This window comes from Brachyistius frenatus, unplaced genomic scaffold (assembly GCF_029030835.1).
Source record: "Brachyistius frenatus isolate BFR_SWC_R1_liver_20210118 unplaced genomic scaffold, ASM2903083v1 Contig_198, whole genome shotgun sequence".
NCBI classification, from domain to species: domain Eukaryota; kingdom Metazoa; phylum Chordata; class Actinopteri; family Embiotocidae; genus Brachyistius; species Brachyistius frenatus.
Genome location: NW_027210797.1, coordinates 47,130 through 60,974, shown reverse-complemented (window position 1 = coordinate 60,974; position 13,845 = coordinate 47,130). Strand labels below are relative to the sequence as shown.

The 13,845-nt window shown below is 42.8% G+C and overlaps 1 protein-coding gene across 4 annotated transcripts in view; it reads right to left on the bottom strand.

Moving 5' to 3' along the window:
• Positions 1 to 557: 557 nt before the first annotated feature.
• sox13 (SRY-box transcription factor 13) overlaps positions 558 to 13,845 on the bottom strand; it is a 48,551-nt gene continuing 35,263 nt past the window's right edge. For all 4 annotated transcript variants that reach the window (XM_069718764.1, XM_069718763.1, XM_069718766.1 and 1 more), the window contains exons 10-14: positions 11,927 to 12,051; positions 8,900 to 9,005; positions 7,856 to 8,026; positions 4,285 to 4,501; positions 558 to 927 (exon numbers count right to left, since the gene is read on the bottom strand). In XM_069718764.1, coding sequence (XP_069574865.1) covers positions 654 to 927; positions 4,285 to 4,501; positions 7,856 to 8,026; positions 8,900 to 9,005; positions 11,927 to 12,051 — 893 coding nt within the window. In that variant the 3' untranslated portion in view covers positions 558 to 653. The remainder of the gene's footprint in view (positions 928 to 4,284; positions 4,502 to 7,855; positions 8,027 to 8,899; positions 9,006 to 11,926; positions 12,052 to 13,845) is intronic.

Sequence of the window (13,845 nt, the reverse complement as noted above, 5' to 3'; positions counted from 1 at the left end):
TACAACCCCCCCCCCAAAAAAAACCAACCCTGCTGTGTAAAATGAGAACGCGAACAGAACGCGATGATTTGCAAATCATGTAAGCACATATTTCATGTAAAACATGTATATAGTGTTGCTGGCATCAAATTCAAAAATGAGCCCACTTTTTTTTTAAAATTTTATATAAAACAATAAAAATGCTCAGTTTCAACATATTATATGTTGTCTTTGGTCTATTTTCGATTAAATATGGGTTTAAATGATTCGCAAATCATTGCATTCCGTTTTTTTTAATTTTATTTACATTTTAACACATCGCCCCCCCCCCCCCCCAACGTTGTTTGAAATGCGGCGGTAACTCCAGAGCTCTGACGCAAACCAGGTCACGTCATCGCATCTTTAAGAGTGGAAATGTGTGCTTTTGTAAACGGGGCAGGGTTTCATTTTCAGACCCGTGCTAATTTACACGTTCACTTTTCATCCTCCATTCTTCCTCTCTTCACTGTCGTCTAAACAAAAGAGGGCCTCCCCCCCCGCCCCCCCACCACCACCACCACCACCACCACCCCCCCCCCCCCGTCCACCTCAGCTGCACCTCGCCTCTCTTCCTCCCGCGCGTCTCAATCGTTTAGTTTCCTATTATTCCCTCTGCCAACCCGTGCCGGCCTTCTTCAGTCCGTCAGGAGCACCAGTTCCCCCTCGCTCCTCTCTCCCCCGTCACTCTCCTCTCCTTCGCTGTATGTGGGTCGCTCCCTCTCTCGCTCCCTCTCCCTGGCCAGAGAGGTGGGCGTGGCCTGGCCCTCGGCTCGGCGCGGGACGGGCGGGGCTTGCGGTAGGTAATGCTCCAGCAGCGCGGGGTGGAAGGGCATGGCTGCGACCGAGCTGCCAGCGCCCGGGTACGGGCCGTCGCTATGGGAGTAATGGATCTGCTGCGGTTCTGTTTGACTGAAAAGACAGGAAGTGGGCAAGCGTACACTCAGACTGCTGTTTATTCGGAAACCCTTTCATACCACGAAATAAGGTTCAACTGAGGAACCGCCGCGGTGCACGCCGGTTGCTCTTAACCGTTTTTTTTTTTTGCCGCAATCGTCAGCGGGACGGCCGTTTTTAATTCGACAAACACGACGTCGATTTAACTTAAGAAACCCGCCAGTTTAAACCGAAGCAACGAGATGGGACGATGTAACGTCTCTCTGTACTTCTGTTTTAACTGACTGTTTTCCAGACTTTTTTTGGGGTTTTTTTTTTGTAGCTGGATTGAATTTGTGGTGTCTTAAAAGTTGAACGAGGATAGTGATCGAGAGTCATGTTGAAACTGCATAAACATTACAACAACAACAACAAACAAACAAAACAAAAAAAGCATGGAGAATTTGGAGCACCCGTTAGTGCTTCAAGGGAATTTATGCCGTGATCTCCAGACAGGAGATCTCCCTTGTTTTGTCAATTTGTCTTGCCTTTTTTTTTTTTCCAGAGCAGTTTTCTGCTTTAGAGGAGTGTTAACAGAACAAACACTAACTACCGTCCCACTTGCAACTTCACGAGCTGAGTCCCTGGTGACACCATCAGCTGGCTTGAGTCGAGCCGAGAGGGGCCAGTTCGCGCCGCTGCGACTTTTTCCCCCCGGCAATGTTTTAAAACAGTTGCGTCACATCACGAATCCTTGGTCTGAACTTGGCTACACAGGACTTAAAAGATCTGCTGCAAACGTCTTGGTGTCTGATACCACAGGACGCCCTTCGAGGTCTTGTCGAATCCGCTCCTTGACAGGTCGGAGCTGTTTTCACCTCACTTGAAGGACCAACAGCACATTACCTAGTGTGTAAGGGTTGTAGGGATGGGCGATATGGCCTTAAAATAACATCAAAATATATGTTTTTTTTTTGCGATAACGGATTATTTTTTACGATCTGACAAAATCCTAAAAATATTTGATTATTAATTTTGATCACATAAAATTTAAACAAAAGTGTTAATAGATTTTGTCAGTATAAATGTAACATTGCACCTTCAAATATTCATTTAAATCTAAGCAAAAATGAACTGTTAACACTTCGGTTTGTGAACAACAGTATCTCGGTGAGATTCAGATCCTGTAAACAGCGCCGAGAGAGAATCTAGGGGTGCAGGGGAGCTGCTGCTCTGCCAGGACGACGACCACGATCACTTGCAGGGCTTCTAATTACCTCCTCACCGCTGTCGGCAGATTCAGCCATGTTCTGAAGTTTAGGGTCGACGTTTGTCCATTAATGACGTAGTTTTGGGCTTTTGTAGCACTTTTATTTTGTAACGAGTCGAATTGTTCACCTGAGCGTTCTGCAGTGCTGTGTGTGTGTGTGTGTGTGTGTGTGTGTAGCTCTGTGTGTGTGTGTGTGTAGCTCTGTGTGTGTGTGTGTGTGTGTGTGTGTGTGTGTGTGTGTGTGTGTGTGTGTGTGTGGCTCTGTGTGTGTGTGTGTGTGTGTGTGTGTGTGTGTGTGTGTGTGTAGCTCTGTGTGTGTGTGTGTGTGCGTGTGTGTGTGTGTGTGTGTGTAGCTCTGTGTGTGTGCAGCTCTGTGTGTGTGTGTGTGTGTGTGCGTGTGTGTGTGTGTGCGTGTGCGTGTGTGTGTGTAGCTCTGTGTGTGTGCAGCTCTGTGTGTGTGTGTGTGTGTGTGTGTGTGTGTGTGTGTGTGTGTGTGTGTGTGTGTGTGTGTGTGTGTGTGTGTGTGTGTGTGTGTGTGTGCGCGTGTGTGTGTGTGTGTGTGTGTGTGGAGCAGGGTGGAGCTGCCCGGTGTGAAACATCAGCGAGGACAGCGGAGGAACGGAGGAGAAATAGCGCGACCGTCAATTAAACTCACACCAAGTTGAAAACCTGGAGAATACAGCGGCTCTCAGCCATGTTTGACGCCCGATAAAGCGGCAAGCGTATGCCGTACGTTTCCGGTGCGTAACGGTGTGACGTCGTTACGCCAGGAGGTCGGAAAATTGCCTTCATCACGATGTACTTTTTTTTTTTTATATATATCGTCTGAAAATGATACCGGTATTATCGTGAACGATTTGATACGGCGCGCTTCCGAAGGGTAGATCAATAAGTTCCGGGACGTCCGCATGGAAGCACAGCAGGGTTGACGTGAACGGAGCAGGAGAGAGGTGTAACCCCGATGAGTAACTGGTACACATTTTTATCGCTTGATTATCATCGGTACCAGAGTTACCCACATTTTTTTTGTGAGCAGTGGATGGGGGGGGGGGGGGGGGGACAGAAAGAGGCAGGAGGGAGCCACATTTGGCGAGCAGGAGACGTGGGGAGCGACGGTTGCGTTCTGGTGGGCGAGAAACTTGTGCATTTTCGACAAGCTGTGAACCTGGCGCCCCGTCGTGTTGGAGAACCCAAGTGCCATTGCGCAACAGTTCAGGTATTTTGAACGAACTGTTTTTCCTCAGACGCCTCAGAAAAAAAAAAAAAAAAAAAAAAAAAAATCACAGAATAGCTCGGTGGCGAGAGGTTGACCACCATGTCCGCGGAGACATGGCGGTCACACGAGATCCACTGCTCACAAGAATGTGTGTGCGACTCGGGAACTGATGATGATGATGATGATGATGATGAAAGCGACTAAATTTGTACCGCTTACACGTTAAGTGTTGTATCTTCCTTCTGCTCTGTGCACGTCGTGGCGCTGCGCGCTGCGCTCTGCGCACGGTCAGCAGCCTCGAAACTTATTGATCTGCCCTCGTGTGCTGGTGAGCAACAACATATCCAACACATCAGGCTGAACCTACCATCTACCAGAAATAACAATTGCTGTTATCCTAGTATATCCTAGTATATCCCAGTAACTCGCCCCAAAACCAGTACAAACTTTAAAAGTAATTAAATTAGAATTCTTAGCTCATTGTGACATTTTGATATTGATGTTTTTTTTATTTCTAACAGAGTTTAAAGGAGAAAAGATGTGGCGAGGCGGAAGAAGCACTCAAAACCGACCGCTGTTAACAGTTCCAACCTCCTCCTCCTTCTCCTCCTCCTCCTCCTCCCCCTCTGCCATTATTGGAGGAGTTCGAGGGACTAATGGAGAGGGATTCCATTCATTGTCGAGGACAGACTAAAAAACAGCCCAGCTGCCATTTTAATACTCCACTTTTGTTTGTGTCTTCAGAAATAATAATAATAATAATAATAATAAAAAAAAAGAGAGCTTCAAGAGCTGCTGGCATTGTCTACGGCGTGTGAAGGTGCAGCGCACACTCTTGTCAGTGGAGTGAATTGCGGGTGTTGTCTGTCAGGGACAAATTCTCTCACATTATCTCGGTAGTTTCTACCTGTGTGTGTAGGTTGCTCTCTGCTCCTGCCGGCGGCTCTTCATCATGGCCTTGTACTCGCCCACCCTCAGCCTTCGTCCCTCCACAATGCAGGTCCTTTTGGGCCGGGGTTTGTATTTGTAATCGGGATAGCGCTCCAGATGCTGCCTGCTCAGCCTCGCCTGCTCCTCGTAGTAAGGCTGCTTCTCCTGGTTGGACATGCCCTTCCACCTGGACCCTGTAGACATACACACATTGGCACAACGGAAGGCGGGTTTACAGACCATTTATAGCGACTAAAAGTCAGGTATGCTGCAAATGCCTTTTTGGCCTCCAGTTTAAGTGTTAGTTTTAGTCTTATTCACAGATTTAGGTTTTTAAGTCTGATTTTTGGCATCATGTAATTTGTTTTATGTCAAATGTACCTTTCACAAAAACTGAAATTTGTCATTCAATAACAGCTTTTGATCTTTTGGTTAAATTCTTTTCGAGATGTGTCCAGACCCTCTTTCCTGTTATTATAACAAAGGTTCTCATGCGAGAAAAAGTTAAGGTGTGGTTAATACACTTTGATTTCCTTCTTGGTTTGAGAAAATGGGATATTAATGTCACCGTTTTTAAACATGAAACATTTTAATCAAGTATCAATCAAGTATCTTTGGAAAATGAAACACGCTGAATTAGCAAATTACAATTCCATTTTTTTATGTACCACTGGATGTACTGACCATTATCACTGAATTGCCTCAATGAAAACACAAAAACGTGATGATTGTCAGGCAAGCCCCGAAGCTTCTTTTTTCTGAGATTTCTAAGTGTTTATTTGCAGTGGACAAAAAAAAGATAATCATATTCTCAAAAAGTTTATTTAACACATCTATAAATAATTATTCCTTGTTGTTCAGAACTGACTCCTGATATTTGACTCTAAAACTAACTTCGCCTGTTGCTTTTAGAGGCGTCTGGGCCTCCAGAATATAGACCAGCTCTGTGGTATAGAAGCAGCACTAATAGTACAGAAAGTGACTTAAATTATGACGAGATTCCAAAATCATTTGACCAAAATCTGTAAATACTCCCTCCTGTACCATTATACATGATCTAATTATGAGATCTTTTCTTGGAATTATGAGAAAGAAAAGTCACCGATATGAAATGTCTCTTCTTTATTGCACACATCTGCTACGATTAACCTCAGGTATATATTATATTTAGTCTATTTTTGTTCATATTTTGATAATACTCTCTCCTCCTGGTGAACAGAAGGAATGCGGACTAAGAATTTTATTGCACAGTGAAACTGACAAAAAACTCATTCATCTTAAAAGGTAAGGCGGGCAGATTTTTGAAATTTAAGTCATATAAATCCTACTCTAGACTTGCTGGCTTGCCTCGTGAGCAGACCGTCATATTTTCAGAAATGTTGGGAGAACATTCTCAAATTGCATGAGACTGTATAATGCCTAATTTTCTAGTACCTGAAATTGAAGTAATCTCTTTCAACTCTTGGTTCATAGAGATCACCTCACAAAGCATGTCAACATTAGCGAAACACTTTCAGCCAACAGGCCTATTAGTGATGCTATTTCAAAGTTTTACTTTTGCAGCAAGAGCATTCAAATAACAGAACTACATAACTAACAAGTCAAAACAGTCTGTAAAAGTAACAAAAGTTGAAAAAAGTCAGAAACTGTCTAATTAAAGTTCTACAGCAACCATGAATGGACGATATGATAGCTTCCCAGTAGTCAAGCTAAAACATTTCAATCGCCCCCTGGTGGCTGGCAATGTGGGTCACAGCAGCTTGCTGCGGGCGTAGGGATAGACGTGCTTGACTGCTAAACATATGATGATCTTGTATAGTAATGCTTTAGATTAAACTACCCAAGCACATAGTTATTAAAAGTAGCACAACCTTAAACATCTAAAGCCGTAAAATGCATCACACACAACAATAATGCAGCAGTAATCTTCACCTTAATACATTTCATAATAGTAAACACTGAACGGAACCATTTTACTGCACAGTGTTCACTTGTACTTGCCATACTACATACTATTACTTAATTAAGGTATTAAATGCAGGGCATTTACTTGTAAAGCAATATTTTCCGTGTGGTATTGGTACTTTTTACTTAAGGATCTGAATACTTCTTCCACCACTGAAAGGATCCCTGAAATGATTTAATATTAAGATGTGATTTTGTTATGAAATCAGCAAACAAAGATTGAGTAGACAGACAGGCTTAAACCTTATTTAAGTTCTCCACACTAAATATTTGTTTATTTAACAGTTTTTCTTCTTCTTTCCTCAAACCAGCCCAGCCAGCTGCAGCTATTTAATGAAAAACTGCATTTTTACAGAATTTTAGACTTATGATTACTAATGATTAAACCGTCTTTGGTTATGCTATCCATAGGCGACTCTTATCAGTCTGGTTCTTTATCAGTACTCTTATTGGTTCTACTACCTTATATTTTAAATATGACAATATATTGTTTTAACAGCACAGACATCAGTCATCACTATCAGTCACCCTACAAGCCATAGGTCACTTCTCTGTCCTCCTGCTCTGCTTAGGGAGTATATGCTGGTTTGTGAGGACACGAGACAGTGTGACCAGTTACTAACTAATTTGAACTCGGTATTTGTTCCCACCTTAGGGTCTGTCCCTTTCGGTGTCACGATCGCTTGTCAGTATTCTGCTTTCTAACACCCTCTGTCTGTCCTCCCCGCTCGACCTCGCCACGGCCGTAGTTTTTATTCGGCTTTGGTGCAAAGTGAAAGTGACTTGGTGTTGCTCCTAAGTGTTTTAATAGTAGGACAAATCCTGCTTTTTGAGAAAAGCTCGCTGCTTTTAATTAGGTTGAAGAAACATTGGACTATGTCCACTTTCATGCTCTGCGGACCTGCTGCTGCATCAGAATGGGGACTCCGCCTACACTTGCAGAAAAAGCGGGTTTCCAAGTAAGCAGACTGGGGTTGCAAAGTTTGCGGCTGCCTTTTTATGAAAATTTTATAATATCAAAAGTGTTGCGTGTCCAAATTACATTAAGTTCACCAGTGCATCCCCTCGGGTCCCCAGCAACACATCCACCGAGTTTGAAGCAGGTGGGATGAACAGTTCTTAAGCTATTCGAAGGACAAATGTACATAAATATGCACAAGACAGATATCTGTAGACTAGTAGTACAATAAGTACACCTCAAATACATTTTTCCCAAATATGGTTTCTGTCATATTAAATACTACTACGTTTCATGTTGATTGCAAAACCCTGCGATGGATTGAACGGCGCAACGTGTTTCACTACTTCTGAATTCAACTTTTAATTTATCTGTGTCTTAATCATCCCACTATTGTAGTGTTTTGGAATAAACCATGCTTCATACAGACGTGAAGCATTTAACAAGTAATTAGTAAAAATATAGTATAAGTATATATTTATTTGTGCAAAATTGGTGTGCATGTGTGTATGAGTGTGTGTGTGGTTGGAGAAGCAGGTGGCTCTTCATGTCCTCACATGTGCCAAGCAGCATCTCAGAATAGAGACACAGAGAGAAACCCACCCCTACCCAGTGCTGGGCTCACCTAGGATCTTGCTGATGGAAGAGTTGTGCATGTCAGGAAAAGCCTGCAGGATCCTCCTGCGCTCGTCTTTGGCCCACACCATGAAGGCGTTCATGGGCCTTTTGATGTGGCCCGAGGAGGGAGGGGGTCGGGCTTCTGCGTAGCTGCCTGGGACCGAGACAGGCAGTGTACCTAGAAGAAACAAGGTTACAGGTTGGGTTTGGAATACAGTATTGACAGACTGTCACAATCATTAATTTTCAATTGATATTAATTTAAATTTAAAAAAAAAAAAAAATCCATTTTACTTTGACCGCCACTTTTTTGATGCAAATATGGCAAATCTCCTCTTTCAAATGATCAGATCTCTTTTTTTTATTTGGCTTAAAATGAAAATGTGCTGAAAGCAATGCTGCGGTGTTTGGGTTCGCATATAAACCCATGATGTTAATGTCAATAGATGCTCATAAAAATGCAACAGTCCAAAGTTAAGGGCCTCTACATAAACAGTCGGCACCACTAATTCTTCACTCATGTGCCATTAAACCAAGATGCAATAAGACGACATATTAAAAGGGCGCCAGTTAAACCTCAAATGGTGGACAACAACAAGAAAATATGACATTTTGGTTAGCTCCATCGAGGCATCAAGCTCATACAGATGAAGGGAAACGATTCTAACAATTCTGCAAAATGATTGCGGGCAACTCAAACAATCGCAATCAGGCGATTATTTGAACCTAACAGTATCATGCCTCAGGACATCCCCATTTCTTTCTTCCTGAATTGGAAGTTCTTGATCATAACATTTTCTTGTTCTCCCACAAACATCAGCGTTCACAAACAGTTACGATTTACTTTCCACACCTACACTCTCGACCCTGAGGTTTGAACCACAAAGACAATGGAAAGGTAAAACGAAGGTCGTGGATACTTTTCGATGTTCAAATGTAAACGTGATATTCAGATGAAGCAATAATAAAACATGTTTGAATGATAACATTTCTGGTTGGCAGGTTATCGAGCAATGCCGAGTATTAAACAGGGTCCTCCAGGGCCACCTACCCTCCGAGTCACTGCTGAGGTGGTCCTCTGCGGACGGCAGGCCGTGTCTGTCTTTACTCCGCTCACAGCGTGAAATTCTCTCGTTGTGGGGAGAACCTTTATACTCCTGCAGACATAAAAAAAAAAAGACAAAGACAGATCAAGTCAGACATGCCGTACAGTCACACAACTATTCGCACTCCTGCACAAAGGGACGATTTGAATTTGGACTGCAGTAAAAAAGATGACCCAATGTTCAAGGGGTGCGTTCAGAGCATGCATGTGTTGCACAGAGCTCTATTTAAGGTAAAGACATGGCACGCTCGCCATATCAGCTGCTGTTTAAATGTAGAGCTGTAAATGCAAAGACAGGAAACCATAATGCTATGGACGAGGAAGAATGGTGTTTATTGTTGGACGAAGGTAAGGTGAAGGAGACGGGCAGAGATGGATATGTGGCAACTCTAAACTCAAAACTACCACACCATTGGTGTATTATCTATCACCCGTTCCTGTGTTGTAAAATGTTTTTTTTTTTTTGATCCCCATGCAGCGGGGTGGAAAGTAATACTAAAATAGGTTAGTCAACAGTATTGGTATTAATGCAGCAGGGAAGGCGAGATGGAGCAAGATAATGGAGGAGCAGGAGGAAAGGAGGAACACGAGGAGGCGAGACAGAGAGTACAGTATTACTGTGGACAAAGAGGGAGGGCAGGTGGCTCAGTCAATGCCACACTGAAGCCTTTGTGGTATTGTGAGGCTGCAACAGCTGTTGCTCAGGACGAGGCTGAGACCACAGCTTCAGCCACCTCAGAGAATGAAAACCAAGACCAGAATAGAAGACCATTTTTACAAGAACCAAAACAAAAAAATAACAACTGGGTGTTTTTAGAATCAGGCTCCCAAGAAAAATCGGCAGTTTTTAAAAGTTTTAATAGCACTTACAGCAAACTCAATCTGTGACGTTTTACTTTTTCAATGCAGCACGTGACGGTAGAATAACTGTTTACTTACGCCGAGCTGTAACAGGGTAGGTGGGTACACCACAGCTGTGGTATTTGTCTGTTGATTAAATGCTCAGGAGGAGCATGACTCCCTGTAACTCTAAACCAGACTCTGACCCACTGATTAGACCGCTAGATGTCAGTCAAAGAAAGAGAGGCAGACTGAGACTGCTTCCTCATTTGCAGTTTGATCAGTGAGAAGGTATCTGCATTCCACACTCCATCTATTTACATTATGATTTGACTATATTCTTTGTTGATATACTGGCTCGTCACCCCCTCTCGCTCACTCTGTGGCTTCTTGTTTCCCGACGTGAGTGATATGGGAGGGGGGCGGGGGGGCGCCTGGGCTTCTCATCACCCCCCCCATCCATGGCTGCAGACCTATCCTGGCATTGGCTGCTGCCAGAGAGGATTGGCGGTTGCCCTTGCAAGACCGGTGTTAAAAACACAACTCAAGTCTGGGCCTTGCTTTCGACCGGACAACCCCGTGTCCAAAAGAAATTTTGGCGGCCTGCTCCACGGCTGAAAGAAATGATGTCGGGGTACACGAGAAAGTGACACCGGGTGCCACTCGATCCAGGCATGCCACTCGGAACCTCAGCGCATTGCGGTGGCTTCACCCTGGACGCCCGTGCACCACAGAAGGATGAGAGTTAAGTGTCTCCTAGTTGTTGCTAGTGTGGGAGTAGCCTTTAAATCAGGGTTCATATCTAAAGGGACATGCATGCACATTTGCATCTGCAGTATTTTGGCCCACTGGGGCAACAAAAGACAGGAAAAGTTGTGTAATGCTAAAACACACTTGGTGGATCATCTCACAACTAATTAGGTTAACTGGCAACAAATCAGTAACATAATTGGGTATAATATTATTAAAAGATTCAGAGAATCCACAGAAATATCTGTATGCAAGGGACGAGGCTGAAAATCAACACTGGATGGCAGTGATCTTCGGGCACTGCGTTAAAAACAGACAATTCTATTGTGGAAATCACTGCATTGGTTCAGAAACACTTCTAAAAAAAAATATTTTCGGTGAACACAGGTTAAAAGTCTTCTACACAAAGAAGAAACCATACATAAACATGATCCAGAAACACTGTTGCTTCCTCTGGACCTGGGCTAATTTAAGATGGACTGAGGCGAAGTCTAAAACTGTCCTGTGGTCTGACAAATCAAAATTTGAAATTATTTCTGAAAATCATGGACACCACGCTCTGCGTGCTCAAGAGGAAAAATACCAGTCAGCTTGTTATCAGCTTACAGTTCAAAAGCCAGCATCCATTATGGTATGGGGGTGCATTCGTGCACGTGGCATGGATAGCCTGCACATCTGGGAAGGCTCCATTAATGCTGAACATTATATACAGGTTTTGCAGCAACAAATGCTGCCATCCAGACAACATCTCTTTCAGGGAAGGCCTTGCATATTACAGCAAAACAATGCCAAACCACATTCTCCACGTATTACAACAGCATGGCTCTATAGAAGACGAGTCCAGGTGCTAAACTGGCCTGACTAAGGCAGGAATTGGACAATATTTCACTTTCAAACCTCGAGCAACTGCTCTCCTCAGTTTCCAGATGGAGACGGAGTTGTAATAGTAGGCCTATTTGGTAGAGAAAGTTCCCAATAGCAAGGCCTGGAACAAAAATAAGCTACGTTATCTGAGGTGAACTAGGAAACCTGGAGTGCTAAGGGACAAGACTGCACAGAAATGAAAAAGATGTAAAAATATGTCAGGTAAGAGTGTGGGAGAGTTAAAAATAGTGATAAATCACGTGACCAGTCTTAAGTTTCTGTCTGTGCATGTTTTATTTTGTGCTGCTATACCCTGTAAGATGATCTTAAGGCATTTAGTCTTTGCAATTTTGTAAGAGTTAAAGGTTTAGTCAAACCTAACCTAAAAGCGTCTCAGGAGCTTTTTCAGAAATTAGGGCAACATATAAAATTACCGTTACATCTCCAAAATAAGGCCGATGTCAGAACAGACCTCAAAACAAACTTTGGGACTACTGTGTAGTGTTAACATCAGCTCACCATCTTTCGACTGCCATCTCTCCCCCTGTCCCTCTCCCTTTCTTGCCCACCACTGCTGTGACTCCGCAGGAGCTGCTGGGCATCGTGGATGGCCTGAGTAACCACGTCACCATCTCCCAGGAAACCTGAAGACAAAAACACAGCAAAGGGGAGGAGAAGAGCAAACAGTGAGGAACACGGAAATCATGGCGATGAAGAAAAGGAAAGGAAAAATATAGCCACAAGTGGCAAAAATAAGGGTCTGAGTGGATCTGAAGCATTTGGAAGCTAGTTTCTTGTTTCATTTAGAAAACCAAACCTATAAGATTCTAGGTGGGGAACTCCTCTAAATATTAAAATGGGGTTAAACCCCAAGTCCCTTCTTGATCTAACCCACTAATTCATCCTATCAGACTGGTGAATTATCAAGACTACAAGCTAGGTAAACCATATTGTGGTGATATGTTGAAAATGCATTGGCGAGACATACAATATCTACTGTACTTTGACATTTTGATAAAGAATCATCCATTAAACTCTACCGTCTGAGCCACAGCCAGTCTTCATAAAGATTCATTGGGTTGTGTAATTTCAAACAGTTTCTCTTGGATGTTTTCTTCACAAAAGTACATCAGGAAAGTGTGTAGATGATCTTGGTAAAGTTTCATAATTATTGTTCCAGCGGTGACTAACACAATGTAAAAAAAAAAAAGGTTTTCAAGAAAATGGAGAAAAAGTTACTTGACATTTTTAGAGCAGAAGACCAGTGAAACAAAGATGCAGATGAATTCAGCGATTGACATCAAGAAAGAAATTTGACCATAGGCCACACTGCTGAGCTATGAGGAAAAATGCAAACTGAATTTTTAAAGTGCCAATTATCTTTTGGGACTTGGGTAGTGGGGGAAATTACCAACACACCTGCTGATTTTGGTGTTTCGAGGCCTTACGTTTTTTGCTGTCGAATCACTTTTAGCGCAGAATAAGAAAAATCAGAACAAAAACAATACATTTTGCACAGCTTAGCTGCTTGTACCCCTAATGAGACGGAGAAAGGTAAGTATCAGCCATCATCAGGAGCCCTCCTATAGAAAGACATCACGGATATTATCACCAGTCACCTACAGATGATGATTTGTTTCATATCCTCTGTCTGGAAATGCCAGAAAGTCATTAATGCTCAGTTTTTCATATGCAAACAAAAGTCCAGACCGTGGTCCTTGTTTTTGAAGTATGATTTTAAAAGTGCCTGCTTTAAATTTAACTATGTTTGTTGCCAATCAAGCTCTATAGGCAGTTCTCTCTTTGTCTATTTATTCATATTAGCTGTCGGTGGCTGTTGGATTACAAGTGACAAGGACTACTGTATGTCACTCCTTTGAATTTAAAGCTACTGTGTAGACTTTTAAAATGGTTGACTTTGGCACATCAAGTAGTAAAATTAAAAATGTCAGCACCGACAGTTGCAGTTGCTTAAGCCACAAATTATGTCATCACCATAATTTGAAAGAAAGGCTACACATTGTGACTTTAAAGTACTCAAGAACGAATAAATGTTCGAAACTGATTTTTGTGCATGTTTATATCCATGCAAGTCTTCTGAGCCGTTGCTGACACATTGATAACTGGTGACATTAAGTACTAAGAACCATATCAGTGAGTGCAATGGGTGAAAAAGAAAACAGCCCCTGCTCACTGAAAGAGGGCTCATGTGGCTAATAAAGAGGCAGTTAAACTCTGTTACTGTGACAAACCTGAAACTCAGAGGGTGATTTTCCACTTCCCGAGATTTGCAAAGCTTTCCAACCGGTGGGATGCTTTTATTGTGAAGAATTTATATATATATATATATAGTATATAGTTGGAGCTTCATTACCATTTCAGGTAAACTACTTTACTGCTCTGTGCAGTGCATGGGGTAAACACTCGTAGCAAGACAG